This window comes from Carcharhinus amblyrhynchos, chromosome 15 (assembly GCF_965287045.1).
Source record: "Carcharhinus amblyrhynchos chromosome 15, sCarAmb.v2.hapA, whole genome shotgun sequence".
Lineage (NCBI taxonomy): Eukaryota > Metazoa > Chordata > Chondrichthyes > Carcharhiniformes > Carcharhinidae > Carcharhinus > Carcharhinus amblyrhynchos.
The window spans coordinates 76463864-76489490 of record NC_137338.1 but is presented as its reverse complement, the minus strand read 5'-3'; the positions used below and the strand labels follow the sequence as shown (position 1 = coordinate 76489490).

The 25627-nt window shown below is 42.8% G+C and overlaps 1 protein-coding gene across 2 annotated transcripts in view; it reads right to left on the bottom strand.

The window, feature by feature from the left end:
* Positions 1-243: 243 nt before the first annotated feature.
* Positions 244-25627, bottom strand: part of wdfy2 (WD repeat and FYVE domain containing 2) — a 64172-nt gene continuing 38788 nt past the window's right edge. For both annotated transcript variants that reach the window (XM_080204268.1, XM_080204269.1), the window contains exons 7-12: positions 23692-23818; positions 23476-23581; positions 11926-12027; positions 9114-9244; positions 8133-8241; positions 244-2631 (exon numbers count right to left, since the gene is read on the bottom strand). In XM_080204268.1, the coding sequence (XP_080060394.1) occupies positions 2602-2631; positions 8133-8241; positions 9114-9244; positions 11926-12027; positions 23476-23581; positions 23692-23818 (605 nt within the window). In that variant the 3' untranslated portion in view covers positions 244-2601. The remainder of the gene's footprint in view (positions 2632-8132; positions 8242-9113; positions 9245-11925; positions 12028-23475; positions 23582-23691; positions 23819-25627) is intronic.

Sequence of the window (25627 nt, the reverse complement as noted above, 5' to 3'; positions counted from 1 at the left end):
ATGAGGGACCGTAAGAATTGGAGCTCGAAAATTTAAAAATGAAAATAGGAAGTCCCTTTTTCCACACCAAGGATCAAAGCAAATCTGCAGCACTTGCTATCACACACTGCCCCAAAGGCCGTGGACATTGGATGTCAATTGGAGCATTAAGGGATATGAAGTAGGTTTTGAGGGACTAATTTGCTCTGCTCCTGTTCTTACGTAAATCTGCATATAATTTGTTCTTCAGAATGTGTATAAGTTATGGTATAAGTTATGCTTTATTGCAATCTTTGCTCCTTATATTAGTTAAAAAAGCACAACAGATGGAATGAAGATTAATTGCAAGCATTCAAGTAAAACCATTTTCCTTTAATGTGTGTAATACATAATTGACGAGTACTACCAAGCATGGACATGATCTGTTTTCTGAAGGCAAAGAAATACAAGTTACCAAGGATTACAATAAGTAGGAACAGCCAGGTCACGATGAGCTATTGTGTTCCCTGCATTGTAGAGAGGGTCTACTATTACAAAAAGTCACAACTGTTACTGTACGCAGACCAGTCACTACTTGCGTCAACATAGCAGTAACTACGCTTCAACATGATTCAGTGGACATGAATCACTATGAAAGATTCTGAGGATGTAAAAGGCACTGTTATTCTTTATTCTTCAATCCATTCACTCAACCCATCCAGTTTTCCAAACATACTACAGGGGTTCAGATGGGAGATGACATCTTCTCTTTAATGAGGGTGTCTGCAATCAAGACTGACTGAATCCCCATTTAGATTTGAAAATATAGCACGGGGTAAATCCCTAAAAGAATTGTGTGAACTGGGAACACAAAATTAGGTTGCAGGAAAGAGTGAGGGAATGAGAGTGGGGTCAAGAGCTCTGTTGTGGACCAAGCAGCAGCACAATCAGCCAAATAGCTTCCTTCCGTGCCCAAACTTCTAAGGTTGCAAGATTGGAGACAGTCAAAAAACGAGCTTACATCCTAATGAACATCCAGACAAAGGCTAGGACAAACATTCAAATCTCAAATTCTGTGAAAGATGGAAATGAGTCGACAGAAGTCACTGAAATCTGAAGGCAAGTGGTTAAAATTGCTACAGTATTTTCTGGAACACAAGAAACGAACTGTAATCTAAACAGACACTTGTGAAAAGAGCAGCCAGTTTAACATTTGCCAACCGGAAGGTTGAAAGTTCAAATTCCATGTTGGCCACCAAAGTACACCCAATACAAATCAGGCTAGAAATCAACAAGATCACATCCATTACTGATCAAAGTGACTTCAGCTAGATCATATTGCACCACCAGAATGCAACATCCATTACTGACTGGGCTAGGAATCAACCAGATCACAGATGTATCACCAGAATGTAAAACCCATTGCTGATCAGGCAGGATATTACCTCGATCACAGTGTAACACCAGACTGTTACAGCCATTACTGATCAGGCAAGGGATCAAATAGATCACAGTGTATCATCAGTCAATTACAGCCTTTACTGATCAGAGTTGGTTTAATTTATTCTCTGAATTTATCAGCAGACTGTAGGGAATGAAAGAAGAAAAGCAGACACTGGAAGAACAAACATGTTAATTGGAAAATCAAGGAGCTACTCTCTTCAACACCATTTGAGCTCACAGTGACTCAATTGAAGCTTCTTCCTCCTTTGAGAGAAGCAATGGGGACCAAGACACGAAGGGACATCAACGAGTACAAAATCAGAGTACATTATTAGTTTTTGATCATCAAAACCTGTTCTACGTAAAGCAGCCTTGACAGCAAGACTGTCAGTTGTAGTAAACATTGCTGAGTATCGGTTGCATTGGCTTGTTTAGAGTTACTGTTCTTCCTACGGACCCAAGTTCCAAGAGCTCATAATTTATGTCATTTACACCTTACAAGTTCGAGAAAACACCACATTTGCTCATAACCCACCTCTGTAGACGAGGAGATTGGCTTAACTATTTAAAATCACTGAGGACTAAATGGAATGTTTTTAGTACAGAAATTTCATGGTCTGAAAGGGGAAGATTATTATCTAGATAATTAGGCCTTTATTACTTCCTTTGTTCTCATTTTGGTTTTAGTATATGTGTTTCCTTCTACTGTGGAAAAAAGCCCGAGATATCAGTCTAAATTATTTTTCAACAAAAAGCTACTTTACACAAATTCACACAGTTATTAGAAAGAACATCATCATTACAGGGCGTGTCCTTAAGGATGGCTGCTGAGTAACAAAAGAACTGAAATACAAAACAACACAGACAGACAGACAGAAACTGTCACTGCAATTAAAAAACACATACAACTCACAAAAATTGTTTAGGCCCATCAAAAAATTCCAACAAAATTAAACACCTCAACCACACAAATTACCCTCTGGAAAACCGTAATCCATTCCTCAGCCAAGTTTTTCCAAAATCATTGCACTTCAGGCTTATTAAAAACTGCACAGGGTTTGGAAGGTCGTTTTGAAAAATATCAAATTCCTTTCTGGTCCTCGTTGAAGCCTTTACACTGTATTACCATTGCAGACTGATCCTCCACGTGTAGACTAGCCTGTTCCGACAGAATCCTTTATCGTGGTTGTCAGAAGCATGTCAGGACACCACAGGGGTCATATCCCAGAGCTGTGTGGGAAGGGAAGTACAATCAGCATTCCAGTTAACAAATACACAAGAAACCTGCTCACAGTTAAGCTCAATTAGTTATCATTAGCTCCCTGGGGTACTATAGGTCTATTTAGTTTAGCTTCACTATATGGTTTTTTCCTCGGAACTTAACATGTCTATAAATTAAATATTTGGAACCTCCAGGGAATTAATGTTTAACAGATAACAAACACGACTACTGGAATTAGCTACAAGGTTTTTCCAGGGATGTGAAGGTAGCCTCATTTTGCTCATTTCTAGCTGTCATCCCAAAGCCACTCCACTCAGCTTGCACTCAATATTGTTCTGAGACACACCATTAAGCACTGCAGTGCCTAACAGTGTATACCTAATTCCAGACCAAGGAAAACCCAACTTTCACCAGCTGCACTGAAGTTGGAGAAATCCCCCAGGGAATTTCACCACCTGCTTCAAGTAAAATGAAGTATGATGTAAAATTTTTACGTTAAAACAAAATTGGTTAGGAACTCAAGAAAAGTTGCTAAATGTGTGGGGGTGCAAAATGAAATGCACATCAACAAGATTGAAATATAGACCAAAAGAGAAAATGCTGGTAAATCGCAGCAAGTCTGACAGCACCTGTAAGGAGAGGAAAGAGCTGACATTTCGAATCCAGATGATCCTTTGTTAAAGCTAAAAGGCATAGAAAGTGGGAGGTATTTATACTGCAGGGGGAGTGAATGAAAGATGAGTCATAGCCACAGAAACTAGGGGAAAGACTGCTAATGGCAGTCCACAGAGAGAATAAAGGGTGTGAATAGCCAAATGGCAGCGGTGGGGGGTGGGGGGAATGGGTGGAAGAGGGGTAAAATTTAGGCAAAGAGGGGAGAGGGGAAGCGAAGGGGGAGAAAAGATTAGGAAAGGGGGATAAGGTAGAGGGAAAGAGTCCAGCATCCACAGTAATTTGTTTTTATTGAAATACAGCCTGTGGAACATGGGTGTGAGTGTATTACCACTGGGATGGTTTCCATAGATAGGCTGGGCGAATGGGCCAGGAAATGGCAAATGGAATTTAATGTTGGCAAGTGTGAGGTGGTCCACTTTGGTAGGAAGAATGGTAGGAAGGACTATTACTTACGTGGCGAAAAACTGCAGCAGGCGACGGTGCAGAGGGACCTCGGGGTCCTTGTGCATGAATCGCAAAAACCCAGCTTGCAGGTGCAGCAGGTGGTCAGGAAGGCGAATGGGATGCTGGCCTTCATAGCGAGGGGGATTGAATATAAAAGTAGGGAGGTCTTGCTGCAGCTGTATAGGGCATTGGTGAGGCCGCAGCTGGAGTACTGTGTGCAGTTTTGGGCGCCGCACCTGCGCAAGGATATTTTGGCCCTGGAGGGAGTGCAGAGGAGGTTTACTAGGCTGATACCGGAGTTGAGGGGATTGAGCTATGAGGAGAGGCTGAATAAACTAGGCTTGTACTCGTTAGAGTTTAGAAGAATGAGGGGAGATCTCATTGAGACGTATAAGATGATGAATGGGATGGATAGGATAGAGGTGGAGAGACTCTTCCCGCTCAAAAAAGACAGTAGGACTAGGGGGCACAGCCTCAAGATAAAGGGGAGGCGGTTTAGAACGGAGTTGAGGAGGAACTTCTTCACTCAAAGGGTGGTGAATCTCTGGAATTCTCTGCCCGTTGAAGTGGTGGAGGCTGCCTCGCTAAATATTTTTAAGAAGCGGGTTGATGGGTTTTTGATAAGAGAAGGGATTAAGGGTTATGGGGAGAGGGCGGGAAAGTGGAACTGAGCCACGACAGATCAGCCATGATCTTATTGAATGGCGGGGCAGGCTCGAAGGGCTAGATGGCCTACTCCTGCTCCTATTTCTTATGTTCTTATGTTCTTATATATGGGGTCCATATAGCTCAGCCCATTTAGTGATTGTGGCTCTTTAGATTCTAGCAAGATTCCAACGTAATGCTCTAAACGTGACATTTGAAGATTCAAGTTAACACGGAAAGATTAGGATTCAGTTAGAATATGAACAATAAATGCTGACTTGCTCCAAGTTCAAGGGTTTCATGCTCAAAATATTCCTCTAGCTGGATACACGTGGCAAGGTTTTCTTCACAGTGATGAATGTTTTAGATGAAGGAATCAAGGTTTACATCTCCAAGTTTGCAGATGTCACTGAATTAGGAGATACTGTAAGCAGTGTAGGTGGAAGTTAGATGTTATAGGAGGTCTTGCTAAGGACAAGGCATCCATGGCTGACGAGGGAAGTCAAGGGCAGCATAAAAGCAAAGGAAAAAAGCATTCAATGTGGCAAGGATTAGTGGGAAGCCAGAGGATCGGAAAGCCTTTGAAAGCAAGCAGAGGACAATTAAAAAACCAATAAGTGGGGAGAAGATGAAATGTGAGTGTAAGCTAGCTAATAATATAAAAGATAACAGGAAGTTTCTTTCAATATATGAAAGGTTAGGGAGGCAAAAATAGATATTGAACCACTGGAAAAGGAGGCTGGAGAAGTAATAACAGGAAACAAAGAAATGGCAGAGGAACTGAATAGTTACTTTGCATCAGTCTTCACGGTGGAAGACACCAGTGGGATCCCAGAGCTCCAGGAGAGTCAGGGGACACAGATGAGTGCAGTGACCATCACTAAGGAGAAGTTCTGGGAAACTGAAAGGCCTGAAGGTGGATAAGTCACCTGGAGTGGAGATGGACTACACCCCAGATAGCTAAAAGAGACAGCTGAGGAAATTTTGGAGGCGTTGGGGTGACCTTTCAGGAATCACTGGAGGCAGGAAGGGTACCAGAGGACTGGAAAGTAGCAAATGTCACGCCACAGTTTAAGAAGGGAGGGAGGCAGCAGTTGGGAAATTATAGACTGCTTAGGCTGACTTTGGTCACTGGCAAGATTTGAGAGTCCATTATTAAAGATGAGATCACAGAGTACTTGCAAGTGCATGATAAAATAGGACCGAGTCAGCACGGCTTTGTCAAAGAGAGGTCATGGGAGGTAACAAGGAAGTTAGATAAAGGAGAACCAGTGGACATGATTATTTAGATTTCCAGAAGGTCTTTGACAAGGTGCCGCATAGAAGACTGTTAAATAAATTAAGAGCCCACGGTGCGAAGGGTAAGATCCTGGCATGGATTGAGGATTGGTTGACTGGCAGAAGGCAGAGAGTGGGGGATAAAGGGGTCTTTTTCAGATGACCAGTGGTGTGCCTCAGGGGTTGGTGCTGGGACCACAACTTTTCACTATATAGATTAATGATTTGGAAGGAGGAACTGAAGGCACTGTGGCTAAGTTTGCAGGTGATACAAAGATATGTAGAGGGACAGGTAGTATTGAGGAAGCAGGGGGGCTGCAGAAGGACTTGGACAGGTTAGGAGAGTGAGCAAAGTGGCAGATGGAATACAATGTGGAAAAGTGAGAGGTTATGCACTTTGGAAGGGGGAATGGAGGCATAGACAATTTTCTAAATGGGGAAATGCTTTGGAAATCAGAAGCAGAGAGGCATTTGGAAATCCTTGTTCAAGATTTTCTTAAGGTTAACTTGCAGATTCAGTCGGCAGTTACGAAGGCAAATGCAATGTTAGCACTCAAGTCAAGAGGGCTGGAATACAAGAGCAGGGATGTACTTCTGAGGCTGTATGAGGCTTTTGTCAGACCCCATTTGGAGTACTGTGAGCAGCTTTGGGCCACAGAAGGCTGTAGAGGCCTGGTCATTGAAAGCCTTTAAGATAGGGATAGATTCTTGATCAATAAGGGGATCAGGGATTATGGGGAAAAAAACAGGAGACTGGGGATGAGAAAAATATCAGCCATGATTGAATGGTGGAGCAGACACGATGGGCCAAGTGGCCTAATTGTACTCCTATGACTCATAGTCTTAAAAAGAATGGGGAAAAGTGTGGCAGAGAGTTTAACGGAGGCTGGGGAAGAGAGGTCCAAACTTTCAAAATCAAGAAAACTAATTTTCTGAATAGAAGCTGAAATCTGTAAAGTAGTAAATCAAATTGGTAATTTGTTCCCTAAACTTAGTAAGAATTTCTCTTTGCTTGTTTTTATTACAAGGATGTACACAAATCAGTAAGAGGATGGAATTTCCCAAAATCATCAACTGCTGCAATAACATGTCTACATTGATATGCTCAACGGCCAATGCAAAAGTTCAAGGAAGTTAAAGGATAAAGTCAGCTATGCTGCTTTTTCTACTAGCCCATAATTTCCTGGGACTCTGCTGCAACTGTGGAAACCTCAATTATAAATATTTAAATCTTTGAATGTCTCTTTGCAACATAAGAACTGAAAACTGAAAACATTCCATGACACAAGTCCAGCTCCAAAATTAGTTCTTTCATGCACAGAATGATTTAAAGGAACATGGCATCAGTTCAGCATTTTCCTCACCATCCTCAATATTTAAGCTGATTTCCATGTGCTTTATAAGTGCACGTTCATTCAGTGTCTTGGGAAGTTTTGGTGCGACTTAATTGGATCCAAGTCAAATGGTGAGTTAAGAAATAAAACAAGAATCTTTTCCTTAATGTTAGGCTTATTCAGAGGATGAAGCATTAGATTGCTACCTCCTAAGTTAGGGGCGGCAGGGTGGCACGGTGGTTAGCACTGCGGACTCAGCACCAGGGACTCCGGTTCAATTACAGCCTTGGGTCACTGTTTGTGCGGAGTGTGCATGTTCTCCCTGTGTCTGCATGGGTTTCCTCCAGGTGCTCCTGTTTCCTCCCACGGTTCAAAGATGTGCAGGTTGGGCTGATTGGCCATGCTAAATTGACCTCGAGTGTCAGGGGGATTAGCAGGGTACCATATGAGGGGTTGGGTGGGATTGTAGTCAGTGTAGACTTGATGGGCTGAATGGCCTCAGTCTGCACTGTACAGATTCTGTGGTTCTACGAATGACCAACCTAGCAACCCAGCTGAATCTCTTCACGTGCTCCCAGTCCTTATTCAAATCATGCCCATCAATTGTCTATCTTTAACAACAGCAGCAAATCATTAAGACAACTTGCTGATGGGTAGCTCAGCAAAAACTAGAGACACTTATTGGCTGCATAAACACTGAGCGTTGGAAACCTTTTGTATCATTACTCCACATTGGTGGGTTAATTTTCCAGTATTCACTGGCTGCAGGCAAAACTCCCATTTAACATACTCTAAAAACGATCCCCAAGTTTATCACAATCAGAATGTGGAAGCGCACAGTTCCATAGGCAGTGAGAATTACATGTGGAACAGACACTGGCCAGTGGTGTTAAGATGTCAGCAATAGACTGGGGTAAACTCAGTAAGAAGTCTCACAACACCAGGTTAAAGTCCAACCAGTTTATTTGATTGCAAAAGCCATGAGCTTTCAAAATGCTGCTCCTTCGTCACTTACCTGACAAAAGAGCAGCGCTCCGTAAGCGAGTGGCTTTTGCAACCAAATAAACCTGTTGGACTTTAAATTGGTGTTGTGAAACTTGTTACAGTGGAGCAAAGACAATTATTACCCTCACCTTAATAACTCGGTCGTTGCCCGATGTCAAAAGCCAGCCTCTGGTTAGATCAAGGTGCATATGGACCACATGGTGTTTGCTGTCATGGAAAGTAGCTGTGGGTGCTCGACTGCAAGAATATGTTCACAAAAATACAGTTTAAATTCTGATGCTGTCAGACAAAATTGTCAGTGCCCACAATTGGTACTCTCTGCCTTCTGCACACAGACACATGCGCAGCTACACAGCTCTGATAAATGTAATTATTTTAAAAACCTTAAGTTTCTCCAATCATGGTCATCTCCTCTGGTATCGCCCCCATCTTCATCCCTTCAATCAAACAGGACCCAGTTTAGTCTCACCTGGGAGACAGCTCCACCTCCAAAAATAAACTGAAGCACTGTAACATCACTCTTAATTTTTGTGCTGCAAGTCCTGCAACGGGTCTTTGAATTGCACCCTGCTCAATGTGATACAAAAGCGACTGTGCTTCCAGCTGACCCTTGGGTGGATGGGGAAGATAGGAAGTTATTGGTGAATAGCTTTTTGCGGACCTGTTGCAGGATGGAGCAGCGTTGAACATAGTCTTCCATACCGACAGAGGGGAGCAGTGGCTACTATACTGAAATGTCAGCCTAGGTTTGTATGTCTTGCAGTGGGATGAAATTCAATCATCTTAGCTCTGAGTGAAGAATAGAATAAGCGAGCCAAGTTGACTCATTGCACAAAATGTACATCTTTCAAATTCAATCAATCAATCTTTAGTGTAAAAAGAAAAATGGCAAATCACCACCTCCAGGTCATTACAAACAACGAGAAATGGTGGCCTTGTCAGAATTCAAATCTTTGAAGCACCATACCAACTTTGATACAAGACATTCTCAATCAAAATAGAGTTTAATCAAAATGAAGTTACTGCTGAATTATACCAGCATTTCAAAGTTTAACCCAAGGCCTGACACTACCACCCCTTCCCAACTCTTAATTCTTCATTATACTTACTCTTCATCTGTTATTGATTCATAGCAGCAATCACAGACCCTCACTTCAAACTCAAATCCCATCAGTGGAATGGAAGATCGTTTTGAGCTGCACTTCCCGCACAGGGCTTTCCCACATTTCCTGCAGTGGTGCTAAATGAAACAAAAGGGGAAGATGTGACACTGTAATAGCCTGCCACAGATCCATCCAAAGAGCTGGATTGAAATTCGGCATGGAAGGATTGTAAGCTTGGATGAATAGTCTTCAGGGGTAAAAAGGAAGCAGAGGAGAGGGGTTCAGGACAGGAAGTGGCAAGAGAGGGAAAGAAAGTCAGTGAAAGGGAAAAAGTTGGATTACAAAAGGGGCGGTGAGCAGGTAGTAAGTAGAAAGGATCAGGATGAAGAATTTATTCCAGCTTTTAGATTTTATAGTTTAAAAGCAACCAACATAGGGATTTAACAATGCAAAATATTTCAATGGGCAGAATGGCCTCCTCTTGTGCTGTAACAATTCTGTGATTAAGTTTAATTATTTTTCTCAAAAGGCGACGGTCCTACAGTACCTAACTACAGCTTTAACATGAGTTTTATTGGGAAAGCATGATTCGTTTAAAGTTGTTTCAATTAAAGTTGCAATTGTCAGGAACACAAGTACAATTTCAAGTGAGAACCTGCCATACCTGCAAGGATTCTTTTTTAAATTCACAAAGGAAGAATGGTTCAAATTCGTATGTCACTGAAAGATACGCAGGCATGAGATGCATGTTGAGTTACCTACCTGGTTTTCCTCTGTCCCTGACAGGCTATTCTTCAAAGCAGCGTGCTTCAAGAGGGAGGGGAACACTTGCTTTAATAGAATCTAAAGTTATCTATATTAACAAAAATGTTAACTTATAACACAGAGACCACGACCACGTAACTTCAATTTACTGTCTGGCTGCCCCGTGGAATAATGAACCAGGAAGGCAGAAGTGCTGAATGGGGACACAGCATGTGGGAGGAAAGAACGACTGGGCAACAACATCAATCTGAGCTATTTTCACATCTTGTGACTAGGTGCAAAATTCTATTGACAATATCCAAGTATTAGATCCTGTTTACCCTTTTGCTCACAGGGTGTCAAGGCGGACTTTAAAAAAAAAAGTTGACATTTCCTGAGCAGTCAGAACATATTGGTCAATTCAGGACAGTACCTACATTGAATATACATCTCATTATCCTCATTACTTGAATATATTTGCACATTTTATAAATATACCGTTACAAGAAAAAACTCAATATGATTAGTTTTATATGCACGGGTGGCACAGTTGCTAGCACTGCTGCCTCACAGCACCCGGGTTTGGGTCACTGTCTGTGGAGTCTGCACGTTGTCCCCATGTCTGCATGGGTGAGAACATAAGAAATAGGAGGAGTAGGCCATCTAGCCTCTCGAGCCTGCCCCGCCATTCAATAAGATCATGGCTGATCTGTCATGTCTCAGTTCCACATTCCCACCCTCTCCCCATAACCCTTAATCCCCTTGCCTATCAAAAACCTATCAACCCGCGTCTTAAAAATATTTAGTGAGGTAGCCTCCACCACTTCCAACAGGCAGAGAATTCCAGAGATTCACCACCCTTTGAGTGAAGAAGTTCCTCCTCAACTCCGTTCTAAACCGTCCCCCCTTTATCTTGAGGCTGTGCCCTCTAGTCCTACTGTCCTTTCTGAGCGGGAAGAGCCTCTCCACCTCTATCCTATCCATCCCATTCATCAACTTATATGTCTCAATGAGATCTCCCCTCATTCTTCTAAACTCTAACGAGCACAAGCCTAGTTTATTCAGCCTCTCCTCATAGTTCAACCCCCTCAACTCCGGTATCAGCCTAGTAAACCTCCTCTGCACTTCCTCCAAGGCCAAAATATCCTTGCGTAAGTGCGGCGACCAAAACTGCACACAGTACTCCAGCTGCGGCCTCACCAGTGCCCTATACAGCTGCAGCAAGACCTCCCTACTTTTATATTCAATCTCTCTCGCTATGAAGGCCAGCATCCCATTTGCCTTCCTGACCACCTGCAGGCTGGGTTTTTGTGACTCATGCACAAGGACCCCGAGGTCCCTCTGCACCGTCGCATGCTGCAGTTTTTCGCCATGTAAGTAATAGTCCTTCCTACCATTATTCCTACCAAAGTGGACAACCTCACATTTGCCAACAGTAAATTCCATTTGCCAGTTCCTGGCCCATTCGCCCAGCCTATCTAGATCCTTCTGCAGACTCTCCACACCCTCCGCTCAATTTGCCGTTCCACCAATCTTGGTGTCATCAGCAAATTTCGACACCATGCACTCGGTTCCCTCCTCCAGATCATCTATATAAATGGTAAATAGCTGAGGCCCCAGCACCGACCCCTGGGGCACTCCACTAGTCACCAACCGCCAATCCGAATAGCACCCATTGACCCCCACTCTCTGCCTCCTATTTGACAGCCAATCCTCTATCCACGACAGCCAATCCTCTATCCACATTTCCTCCAGGTGCTCCGGTTTCCTCCCATAGTCCAAAGATATGCGTGTTCGGTGGATTGGCCGTGCTAAATTGCCCACATGGGTCAGGGGGACTAGCTAGGGTAAATGTATGGGGTTACGGGAATAGTGCCAGGGTGGGATTCTGGTCAGTGCAGACTCGATGGGCCAAATGGCCTCCTCCTGCACTGTAGGGATTCTATTTTATAATATTAATATATGGTGTATATACTCAGTGACTATTTTGAAGATCAGAGCTCCAACCTTCAACCAGTTGCAATGAAATAACTTTTCAAATACATCTTCATTCACACGTACAAATATTACACACCTGTCTCAAGCCAATTTTCTTACTGTCCCACATTTGTTTGAAGTTCCAGAAGAAAGGCTGGTCACATTTCTGGCAGGAATCACTATCCAACCAATCAGGAGTCTGGTATCAAAATGGAGAGAGAAGCAAGTTACTTCATTGTCACCTGAATCCTTTGGGATAGACGTATAAACCAAATTCAAATCAGATTCCCTTTCCTGGATGGCTATTATTATCCCCAAATTAAAGGGCCACTTTCAACACTTTTGCCACGGGACACAATGGTAGTTCATTCTACTTGTCTAAGGAGACTTATACCACAATGTATACACCAGTAAAGCTGGAATTAGACACTGCTGTAGCAAAGAGAGTTTATCACTACACTTCACCCACATGTATCTAATAAAGGAGTTTGAAAAATATGGTCTCCTGACATAAACTACAGTCAGGTCGAAGTGTAACATTCCATAATGAAGCTCGGAACATATCTCAAAGCACTTTGCAAAATGTAGTCAGTCTTTTTTTTCATTCATGGGGCACGGAGGTCACTGGCTGCCCAGCTTTATTACCCAACCCCAGTTGCCCTTGGAGGGCAGCTGAGAGTCAACCACATTGCTGTGGCTCTGGAGTCATATGTAGGCCAGACCAGATAACAATTTCCTTCATTCGCAAACCAGATGGACTTTTCTGACAAATGACAATGGTTTCACGGTCATTAGCAGATTCTTAATACCAGATTTTTATTGAATTCAAATTCCACTGTCTGCAGTGGCGGGATTTGAACCCCAGTCCCCCAGAACTTTAGCTGAGTTTCTGGATTAATAGTCTTACAATAATACTACTAGGCCATTGCCTCCCCATTAATGTGATGTAGGAAATGCAGCAACCAATTTATGCACAGCAAACTCACACAACAGAAATATGATAATGACCAGATAATCTGTTACAGTGATGTGGAGTGAGGGATAAATATTGGCTGAGACATTGGAGAAAACCACAAAATAGTGCCACAGGATCTTTTACATTTACCCTCGGTTCAATGTCTCATCCAAAAGATGGTTTAAGATTGAATGGATAAAAAGAGACATGGAAGAAAACGCACGTTGCCACCAGTCCCAAGTGAATGTATTACTGAAAATGCTGAGAAAAGTTAGATTATCTATTTTGGATATGCTCTCTCACATTCATTCAAGATTAACCTACATATACAAACTAGCAACTTATCAAAATACAGGGAAGTTACCCAGGGTCAAGCTGCAAACACACTGGTGACGAGGTCCTTTCCCAGACCCATAAGTTTGTTAAAGTTTATTTATTAGTTACAAGTCAGCTTACACGAACACTGCAATGAAGTTACTATGAAATTCCCCTAATCAACATTTTGCTGCCTGTTCAGGTAACACCGAGGGAGCATTTAGCATGGACAATCTACCTAACCTGCATGTCTTTCAGACTGTGGGAGGAAACCGGACCACCCAGAATGGGGAGAACGTGAACACTCCACACAGTGACCCAAGCCAAGAGTCGAACTCCAGTCCCTAACACTGTGGTGCAGCAGTGCTAACCACTGTGCCACTGGAGTACGCTTCTCTACATACAGTACCGATTGTGGTGGTATAATGTGGTTCTTTGAAAGGATGGCAGCAAGAAGGTGATAAAGACTGTAAATCCACACAAGTAAAAAATGCACTCTCTTATCACAAATGCCAGGTTGAGTGCACAAAGGGTGAACTGCATTCAAGACTGAAACCACACACACTCTCCCTCATTTATTTAAATTTCAAACAATTATTCAAAAGCTGAGTCAGAGATGCAGATGGGAATCTCTCCAATTTAACAACAAGGCCAACTTTGAGCACTACAGCTGTTAATTCAAGGCAATAGTGTGTTATGGAAGTGTGCACGCTTTGCCACTGAGCTACTTCACACTGATAGTAATGAGACACAATTTGCAAGTTGCCTCCAACATAGCCATAATGCCAGTACAATTATCATTAACAACTTCTGGTAACCCTTGAGCAATTTTCCTTCCTTCATTCAGAGAGTACAAACTCTATTCAGCCACGGTCTGAAAGGCCCAAGCTATGGTCAAAGTATCTTGAGGAAGGGCTGTCGTCACAAGCAAACATGGATAATGTGGGAACTCCAGATTTTCTTTCACTCTGTCCACCTGCTTTCATCTCAATGTCATTTTGAAATTTTCTGTACACTTCACAATGCCTCAAATTCTGAATATTTTAAAAAGTGATATTACCATGTATTCCCAAAAGAGGTTATCTACACATGGAATGAACAACTGGGGCCATCACTCGTCACTTCAGACTATTTGGGAATTTCCCCTTTTTGGAGCACGGTGGCACAGTGGTTTGCACTGCTGCCTCACCGCGCCAGGGACTTGGGTTCGATTCCCGGCTTGAGTTACAGTCTGTGTGGAGTTTGCACATTCTCCCCATGTCTGTGTGGTGCTCCGGTTTCCTCCCAGAGTCTGAAAGACATGCCGGTTAGGTGCATTGCCATGCTAAATTTGCCCTGTGTACCCAAACAGGCGCTGGAGTGTCGTGACTAGGGGAATTTCACAGTAATTCCATTGCAGTGCTAATGTAAGTCTTATTTGTGACTAATAAACAAAGTTTACTTCAACACAGAGAGGACTCCTTTGGACACACAAGCACCAACAAATAAGCTTATCTGCACTCAACTATACAGTGATGTCTGCCTCAATAGCAATAAGCTGCAGTGACAGTCAACTTCCCCTCAAATTTGTGTGTGGCCCTTTCATTTTAAAACGCAATACCTGTAATTTTAAGGGGACAATTTGTGAGCAGCCTATACAGTTCCTTCCAGGTTGTGCAACATTTTCTCAGACTAAGGAAATTTGGCATGTCAGCTACAACTCTCACCAACTTTTACCAATGTACCATAGAAAGCATTCTTTCTGGTTGTATCACAGCTTGGTATGGGCTCCTGCTCTGCCCAAGACTGCAAGGAACTATAAAGGGTCATGAATGTAGCCCAATCGTCACACAAACCAGCCTCCCATCCATCGACTTTGTCTACACTTGCCATTCCCTCGGCAAAGCAGCCAGCATAATTAAGGACCTGGACATTCTCTCTTCCCCCATCTTCCTTCGGGAAAAAGATACAAAGGTCTGAGGTCACGTACCAACCAACTCAAGAACAGCTTCTTCCTTGCTGCCATCAGACTTTTGAATGGACCTACCACATATTAAGCTGATCTTTCTCTATTATGACTGTGACACAAAGGAACTGCAAAGGGTCATGAATGTGGCCCAATCCATCACGCAAACCAGCCTCCCATCCATTGATTCTGTCTACACTTCCCGCTGCCTCAAAGCAGCCAGCATAATTAAGGACCCCACGCAGCCTGGGCATTCTCTCTTCCACCTTTTTCCATTGGAAAAAACATACAAAAGTCTGAGGTCACATATCAACCAACTCAAGAACAGCTTCTTACCTGCTGTTGTTATTTTGAATGGACTTATCTTGTATTAAGTTGATCCTTCTCTATAGCCTAGCTATGACTCTAACACTACATTCTGCACTCTCCTCCTCTATGAACGGTATGCTTTGTCTGTATAGCACGCCAGGAACAATACTTTTCAATGTTAATACACGTGACAATAATTCATCCAAACAAAATGTTGTGTACTTTCACAACTCAGAGGGAACACTAATCTAAGTGCTATCCAACAGTCTGGTTGATGTTTATTTAGGGGCTTGGTCCTCGGTCATATAAATCTTGGGAGACAAAGCAAGGAGTTCAATTCTTGCATTTGGTGCATCTCTGACAAAGAGATCAATGCAGTGCTAAAGGACTCAAATCTTTTTAATATCACGAAAAGGCAAAGAAAGCTGTGATTTGCATAATATTAAGGTTACAGAGTCTCCCAATGGAACCAGCTGTATCTTCCATTTGTTTAGACGTAATGCACAAGGAAAACCGGTTCTCCAGCAAAGCTGAAACAGTTGGGAAGTACACTCCAGCTTCATTTTAGAAGTCTAGCAGCCAAGTATTTGAACATTTCAAAAAGATATGCACTGAACTAAATGTGTGACTTAGCAGAGGCAGCACGGTGGCACAGTGGCTGGCACTGTTGCCTCTCAGCTTCCGGAGCCAAAGGTTCAATTCCAGCCTTAAGTGACTGTTTGGAGTTTGCACATTCTGCCCATGTCTGCATGGGTTTCCTCTGGGTACTTTGGTTTCCTCCCACTGTCCAAAAATGTACAGGTTAGGTTGATTGGCTGTGCTAAATTACCCCCTAGTGTCAGGGGACTGGTGGGGTAAATGTGAGGTTACGGGGATAGGGCCTGGGTGGCATTGCTGTCAGTGCAGGCTTAATGGACTAAATGACCTCTTTTTGCACTGTAAGGATTCTATGATTCTATTTGACAACAGAGCCTGTAATTTCTTTTCCCTGCTCTCTCCCCATCACAACAGCCCTGCAACCCAAATCCACAGTTAACTCATGGGCTAGTATATGCAAATGGATCTGCAGTAAAACATTAAAAGCCAAGGTCCTGAAAATTCTAACAAGTTGGGAGGGAACAAACTCAAAAAGGAAGGATGACATTTAGGATACACAGCTTTCTTATATTCAAACAATCAAAATGCAAGGATTTTTTAAAAAGCACAAAGTGCAGGTACACATATGCTCACTTACTTTAGATTTGTTTGGCTGTTCTTAAAAGTCAGCACCTCCGTTTAACGAGTGTTAGGAACCTAACAGTTTTAAGGTATTTATGAGTGCTCGGAACAAGATATAGCTTTAAGTTATAGTGTTTAATTTAAGAAAGATGGAGCCTGAATTTGTTTCTTTTAAGATGGAACTGGGAAGTCTCCAGGCCCTGTTTGTGTTTTGCTTTTTGATGTGGTTTTATATATCAAAGTGAAGCAATGCGTTATCAAGGGCCGAGTAGTTTAGGGAAACTAAAACAAACAAAAAGGAGAACAAATACTAGGCGACACAATGGCATGGTGGTTAGCACTGCTGCCTCACAGCGCCAGGGACCCGGGTTCGATTCCCGGCTTGGGTCACTGCCTGTGTGGAGTTTGCACGTTTTTCCGTGTCTGGATGGGTTTCCTCCGGGTGCTCCCGTTTCCTCCCACAGTCCAAAGATATGCAGGTTAGGTTGATTGGTCATGCTAAACTAGTGTCAGGGAGATTAGCAAGGCAAATATGAGATTATGGGAATAGGGTCTGGGTGGGATTGTGGTCGGTACAGATTCGATGGGCTGAATGGCCTCCTTGTGCATTGTAGTGATTCTATGATTCGAAAATGATCTATCAAACCAGGCTCCATCTTGGGATTGGACTTGTCCAGTATCAGCTGGGCTCACAAAACAAGCAAAGTAATAACACCATGTGGCTCATTTTGTCAGCATGTGTGCTCACAACACGAGTCCATTTGCTATTTATATTTAGCAAAGCACTAGTTGAAATGGGAAGATTGTTACTTTGATGAAACCATATATTCCAGTAACTGAATATCCCTGCTCAGAATTCCACGTGCAGATTTCTAACTGGTTTTTCTCCCCTGAACACTTCATGGATACTTTGCTTTTGACTATTTTCATTTTCTTTTAAATGATTAAACTGTCCGTAGTTTTTTTGCACAGCTTGTTACTCTCCAATGACTATGACCTGGTTTGCTTAATGGCAGAAGAACAAAACCTACTTGCAGCAACAGGTGAGATGGTTGTGTTAGTTTCCAAAGGTCAATTCAAGTTTACAATTCCTGACTCGGAATACCACTGATAGGGGCAGAGCAAGGTCTTAGGTAAATAATGCCGCTTCACAAAGATTTTTGACTTTCAGTTGACTGCCGGTTGGAAGGAGTGCAGCCCGTAATGCCAAACAGATCAACCTCATTGCTTAGAGTACACACTTTGTAAACTAGTGCAGAGAAAGTGAAGACTTGGAATTGTAAACTGGTTAGATGGAGCACGATGTGGAGATGCCGGCGTTGGACTGGGGTAAACACAGTAAAATGTCTGACAGCACCAGGTTTAAGTCCAACCGATTTATTTGATAGTAAACTCACAAGTTTTTGGGGTTTGTCCCTACTTCACCTGACGAAGGGAGAAACCCCAAAAACTTGAGTTTACTATCAAATAAATCGGTTGGACTTAAATTTGGTCAGACTAGATGGAGCACTGCAGAGATTACTTCCTCCTCCTGTGCACACACAATGCCAACACTATAGTTAAGAAAGCCCACTAACGCCTCTATTTTCTCAGAAGATTAAGGAAATTTGGTACGTCTCCCACAACTCTCACCGACTTTTACAGATGCACCATAGAAAGCATTCTTTCTGGTTGTATCACAGCTCGGTATGGCTCCTGCTCCGTCCAAGATGGCAAGAAACTAGAAAAGGTCATGAAAGTAGCCCAATCCAATGTGCAAACCAGCCTCCCATCCATTGACTCTCTCTACACTTCCCACTGCCTTGGCAAAGCAGCCAGTATAATTAAGGATCCCACGCACCCCGGACCTTTTCTATTCCACCTTCTTCCGTCAGGGAAGAGATACAAAAAGTCTGAGGACACATACCAACGGACTCACGAACAGCCTTTTCCCTGCTGCCGTCAGACTTTTGAATGGACATACCTCGCATTAAGTTGATCTTTCTCTACACCCTAGCTATGACTATAACACTACATTCTGCACTCTCTTGTTTCCTTCTCTATGAACTGTATTGCTTTGTACAGTGCACAAGAAACAATAGTTGTCACTGTATGCTAACACACATGACAATAATAAATCAAATCAAACAATGTTAAGCTTCATTTCTTTTAAAGTCCACTTTCAAACCAGTCCAAAACAAAAATCATAATACACTCAAAAAATTGCCTGCTCCTATTAAACTTGCTATTCAAAGCTGCAAAAGTAGCTTGGATGACTCAAGTTCCAAAATATTCTGTGCTCTTTCATCTGATGGGAGGTGGAGGAGTACCTGTATTCTTATCTGATGATGTTGTCAAGATCATACATGCAGCAACAGAACAGAAACAGTTTTTCCAATTAATAATGAATGTCCTGAACTGAATTTGAATAAGGGAACAATCGTTTGTGAAGTGTATATATAGCGGAAATAGATTCTATAAATATTATAGCAATGTTGATTTCATTAGTTCAGCAAGGTGTCTAACAGACAGACCCAACGACTGAGAAATTCACAGAAACAATGTCGCAATTTTGATTGCATAAATCAGGAGATTACAGATGCAGGTTAACACAGTCCAAAGCTTCAGGGCAGTCAAGTGTTCAAACAATTTTAGCAATTGACAGATAAGAATATAGTGTGGGAAAATGTGAAATGGTCCATTTTGGCAATCAGAATAAAAAAAAGCATATTATCTAAATGGTGAGAGATTGCAGGGCTTTTGAGAAGCAGAGGAATCATGTCCCTGTGCATGAATCACAAAAGGTTAGTATACAGGTACAGCAAGTGATCAGGAAAGCGAACAGAATGATATTATTTATTGGGAGGGAAACTGATTACAAAAGTAGGGAGGCCATGTTTCTGTTGTGCAGGACATTGGTGAGACCACACCTGGAATATCATTAACGTAATACCTGGCACCTTATTTAAGGTTGTTCATCATATATATATATATACAAATGATTTGGAGGAAGATGTAGCTAGTCTGATCAGTAAGTTCGCATACAACACAAGAATTGGTGACATTGCAGATGGTGAAGAGGATTGTCAGAGGATACAGCAAGATATAGACTGGTTGGAGACTTGGGCAGAGAAAGAGCAAATGGCATTTAACCTGGAAGGAGCAGTGACTAGGCACAGTAGAGAGAGGACACCAAGACATGTGAAAGGTTTTCAGCTTAGAATGTGGGAGATGCACAGCCATTGCAACTTTACATGGGTCTTTTTGAAGTTTTTTTAAACACAATAGTTTGAAGAGCCCAAATGAGAATTCAAGTTTTAGTTTAGGCAGGCATCATGATCAGAGCAGGCTTGGAGGGCTGAACAGCCTGTTCCTGTGCTGTACTGTACTGCTCTTTGTCAGATGTAAATGCATTAGAAGCATTGAGAAGGCTAAATAGACGAATACCAGGAATCAGCAGGTTGTCTGATGATAAAAGGTTGGAGAGGTTAGGTTGTGTCCAGCAGAGTTTAAGAGCCAACTTGATTGAAACCTTTAAGATCCTGCTGGTGGATGTGGGGAGGATGTTTCCTCTTGTTGGAGAATCAAGAGCGAGGGGCCACTGTTAAAATTAAGGGCTCACGCACTCGAGATGAGAAAACATTTTTTCTGAGGGTTGAGAGTCTCTAGATCTCTCTTCTTCAAAAAGGAATGGAAGCAGAGTCTTAACTTTTTTTTTAGGGCAGAGCTAGATAGATTCTTGATCAACAAGGGGTGAAAGGTTATCTGGGTTGGCAGGAATGTAAGGTTGCAGTTACAATCAGACCAGTCATGATCTTACTGAATGACAGAATGGTCTACTCCTGTTCCTAATTAATATATGTGTATCTATGCATTTAGCAGGTTCCATGCTGGGATCAGACTTGCCCAGAAGTACTATTGGCTGGGATTGTAACAGGAATGATGGATTATAATTATTTGGAAAGCTGGTGTGTTCACAGTACAATGGATAAGGATTAGAGGGGTTGACCGAGGTATTTAAAATCATGAAGGATTTATACAGAGAAAAGAGCGACTGTTTTCGATGGCTGAAGGGTCAACAGCCAGGCAGCACAAAACAGAAAGAACCAGAGGATACACAAAGATAGCCATTTTGTAGGCCATGAGTGGTTACGATTTGAAATGCTCTGCCTGACAGTAGTGGATACAGACTCAATGAGGAAACTGGATCATTGCTTGAAGGAGGAAAAAGAAACAGGAATGTAAAGTTTATTTATTTGTCACAAATAAGGCTTACATTAACACTGCAATGAAGTTATTGTGAAATTATCCTAGTAGCCACACTCTGGTGCCTGTTTAGATCAATGTACTAACCAGCACGTTTTTCAGACTGTGGGAGGAAATCCATGCTGACACGGGGAGAATGTGCAAACTCCACAGACAGCTGGGAATCAAACCCAGGTCTCTGGCCCTCTGAGGCAGCTAATCACTGTGCCATCGTGTTGTACAGGGAAAAGAGCAGGGAGTTGATACTGAATTGCCCTTCCAGTTGGCTTGTGGACAAAGTGGTCTCTTTGTGCACTATAAATCTATAGATCTCACCTACATGCAACTCCTGTCTAATACCAACATGCCTGGCTTTTAGCTGAGTTCTGAAGTGACCTAGCACATCACTCAGTATCAAACAGCAGAAAACTAAGGATGGGAAATAAATGTCTGCCATCAACGTCCACTGCCAGATTTTCTTCCATTTAAACCAGACGTGCATTTACAAAGCACTTTCCACAAACAGTGGACACCTCAAAGAGCTTTACAGCTAATGAAGCATTTTTTTGTGATATTGACTCAAGGGATAAATACCGGCCAGGTATCTCTCCCCTGCTTCAAAATAATGCCATGGGATACTTTACATCCACTTGAATAATTTAATGGGATCATGGCTTAACTCTCATCGGAAAAACAGTGCACCACTCCCTCAGAGCCGCAGTAGAGTCAGCCTTGTTTTAAAACAACACTCATCTTTGGTGGGTAGACAAAGGTGAGTGGCATGGTGGCACAGTGGTTAGCACCGCTGCCTCAGTGCCAGGGACCCAGGTTCAATTCTGGCCTCGGGTCACTGTCTGTGCGAAGCCTGCACATTCTCTCCATGTCTGTGTGGGTTTTCTCGAGGTGCTCTGATTTCCTCTCTCAGCCCAAAGATGTGCAGGTTAGCTGGATTGGCCATGCTAAAATGACCCTAGCGTCAGCGGGACCAGCTAGGGTAAACGTTGGGGGTTACGGGAATTAGGCCTGGGTGGAATTTGTTATCTTGTGCAGTCTTGATGGGCCAAATGGCCTCCTTCTGCACTGTAGGGATTCTGTTCCGCTATATTATTAATTCACCTTGTAAACAATTTAATAATGACAGGATTGAGCTCTTTTTTGTGTTATATTTCATGAGGTTTTATCTCCTCTCCAACTTTTTCTCAGGCACTAGCTCACCTCTGCATCAGGTACAAAACAGTGTCCAACCACTCTGCAGTATCTCATTCATCTCTGCACTTCACATATCAACTGTGGCTCAGTTGGTAAGAACACTTGCCTTGGAATCATAGGGTTCTGGTTCAAATCCCACTCCAGGGCTTAAAGCACAAAAATCAAGGCTGACACTGAGGGAAGAGTTGCTGTTAGAGGTGCCGTCCTTCATGAGACTTTAAACCAAGGCCCCTCTGCCTGTCAGATGGGTGTAAAAGGCCTCTTGGGATTACTTTGAAAAGGAGCAGGGGAGTTATTCCAGTATCCTTGTCAAAATATTTTCCTCAATCAACAAAATGCAACAGGTTTATTTGTAATCACAAGCTTCCAGAGCGCTATTCATTCTTCAGGTGAGTGAAGAGTTGGGTTCACAAACAGGGCATACATAGGCAAAGATTCAATTGCAAGATCAAGAATGTCCCGAGGCATGGTACATTAGCGAGACCATGCAGACACTATGACAACGGATGAATGGACACCGCTCAACAATCATTAGGCAGGAGTGTTCCCTTCCTGTCGAGGAACACTTCAGCAGTAAAGGCTATTCAACCTCCAATCGTCGGCTAAGTGTTCAAGGCAGCCTTCAAGACACATAACAACGCAGAATCACCGAGTAGAAACCAATAGCCAAGTTCTGCACACGAGGACGGCCTCAACCGGGATCTTGGGTTCATGTCACACTACGCCCACAACTTGCCTGAGCTTGCAGAAACTCACTAACTGTCCTGGCTGGAGATAATACACATCTCTTTAACCTGTGCTTAACCCTCTCTCCACTCACATTGTCTGTACCTTTAAGACTTGATTACCTGTAAAGACTGTCATTCCAACCATCATCTTGCAATTGAGTCCTTGCCCATATATGCCCTCTTGGAGAACCCAACTCTCCACTCACCTAATGAACGAGCAGCACTCGGAAAGCTCATGACACCAAATAAACCTGTTGGACTTTAACTCGTTGTGAGACTTCTTACTGTGAAGATGGCAAAAACCAGATAATCTGGTCTTTGCCATGTTGCTCTTTGTGGTAAGCTTGCAATTCTGGTTGTCACATGAGAACAGTGGCTACAAGTTAAAAACCACTCCACTAGCTGTATGGTAAAGCTCAGAGATATCTGGTGGCTGACCACAGATCAGACTTCCCTATCTGCTACCTCACCAGTCCTGCAGAGCAAAGCATGCGTTTACCTGAAAAGCCATTTACCTCCCAACAACAGTTATGGGAATGCAACTTAAGCAAACCAACATGTTAAGTGCGAAACTGAACAGTATGGAGTGGCTTCAAAATTAGGTACATTTTCTACCTTGCATTGATTGTAGTGCCACTCATGACAGCAGTCTCACTGTCAAAAGCATATGAATTATTACAAATGAGTGGATTCTGTTTGAACGGTGTCCAAATTGTCAAGGACTGAATGAAATTGCATGCTGACCTCTTGCCTCTTTACATCCATGTTCCACACAACAATCCCACCATCTGCACCACAAGAGATCAGCTGCCGAGTATGATGTGCATAACAAAGGGACTGAACTTTATCACTGTATGACAGAAACAGAACAAAGAGTTAGCTAAAGCAGCATAATCGCATTCATGCGCTGGTCAGAAAAGCTAGCATATGTGCAAATCAATACAAATGCTGAACACTCACTTGTGGCCTTGTAATTCAATAGCAGTTCCCTTTCTGCCCCCTATATCCCACATAATAATGGAATGATCAGAGCTGCCTGAGAATAGTGTTCGTTGAACTGGGTCCCAGCAAAGTGCAGTGATGCTGCCTGAAAAACGGAGAGATTTTCAATGATCCAAGTAATTGCTGTTTGAAATATAATGAAGGCAATTGAAAAAACAAACCTACGATGTTTGGCATTGGCTAAGTCAATTCAATTTTAGCTTTATGCTAGAAGCTCATTCATAGAAGGTACTTCTGCATTACTCCTGCCACGTACCTAGTACTATTTGTTTTGTATCTTGCAACAGCATTTTGTGCTCATCAAGCTCTATGCCAGCAGCAAAGAATGGAACACTTTTGACTTACAATTGTAGCAAACACTCCCAGAGCAGCTAATGGGTGCAAATCAAAGCTTAAGCCCAACCTTGGAACAGCATCCTCACATTGATGACAATGTTTTCCTCTTCCCAGGTCAGCTGCATTTCTAAGCCACTGGGTGAAATGAATGATTTCCGACATGTTGGACTGTAGACTTACATCCAATAGGTCTGAGGAGACCTATATGCAATAAGAGTTAACAGTGCAGAAGGAAGCCATTCAGCTCATCGAGTCGGCACTGACCACAATCCCACCCAGGCCCTATCCCCGTAACCCCACGTTTACCCTGCTAATTCCCTGACACTCGGGTCAATTTAGCATGGCCAATCATCCTAACCCGCACATCTTTGGACTGTGGGAGGAAACTGGAGCACCTGGAAGAAACCCAGACAGACACAGGGAGAATGTGCAAACTCCACAGAGACACGGTCCCTGGTGCTGTCAGGCAACACTGCTAACTACTGTGTCGCCCCAGTTCTCTTCCTGTCACAAATACATCCGTTCATTTACATGTTTCCGTAACAGAAATGAAGCTAAACTCAGGATTCTGATGAATTATACCTCTCTTTGAACAGCTGGAAGTACATAGCCTGTTTATACACAAATAAGCATTTCACCCCATCCCTTGATAAATTCACTTTCTAACTTGTACAAACAAAGCAGGAGCGTAGCCTGGAATGCCTCCGAAGAACATTCTAACCCTTGAATGAAAGAAGCACATGCAACATGCGCTGCCTAACGAGCACATTATTACCCACTTTGTATTTGGGATCTCCTCACATCCTAATTCAGGGTATATACATTGCAGGGTTTCCTCGATTGGCTCCAGTAACTTACTCAGAAATCACTTGACTTGTATGGATGGTAGGAGAAAGGAGTCCAGTTCAGTGCTGTATGCCAATACCCTACAATGACCATCATCCTGAAAGCGTCATGTCTCCGTGAAGGGGAATTAACTATGTGGAAGATATTTGTGCAGGTAACTGAAGGAGTACTTAACACACTTGTCTTTCCTTCCTCTTCAGTCTTTATCCGTTTACTCAAGTCTTTATAAAAGTGGCAAAATATTATCTGGTGTCACCTAGTACATTTGCAAGTTCCATCCAGTTCTGTCAGTGCTAGCAAGTCAACTTATGGGATTGCTTTACTTCAGAGACACAACCTCTCTCCTCTCCCATTGACCACAGTGAAGCTCCAGAGCTTTCTAACTATGATAAAAATCAGATATTGGACTGCTCCCCAAAACCATTCACTGCCAAATTGTCCATACCACGTTTGGCTTCAGTGGCCCAGTGTTTTGTTCAGCTTACTCCCATTTCAGTGCCAACAGTTACTCTTGTGTTTCCCATCACCAACACAACATTTTACTGACGATTGGGATGTGACTAGGCCTTTAGCTAGAAATAATCAAAAGCAACTTTCATATTCGCAACGTTTGCAACGAAGGAGACACTGTAGAAGCAATGAGGAGTGGGAACTGTGCAATGATGCATTATTTGATTGAGACAGGGAGGCAAACGTGAACTCTCATTAGATA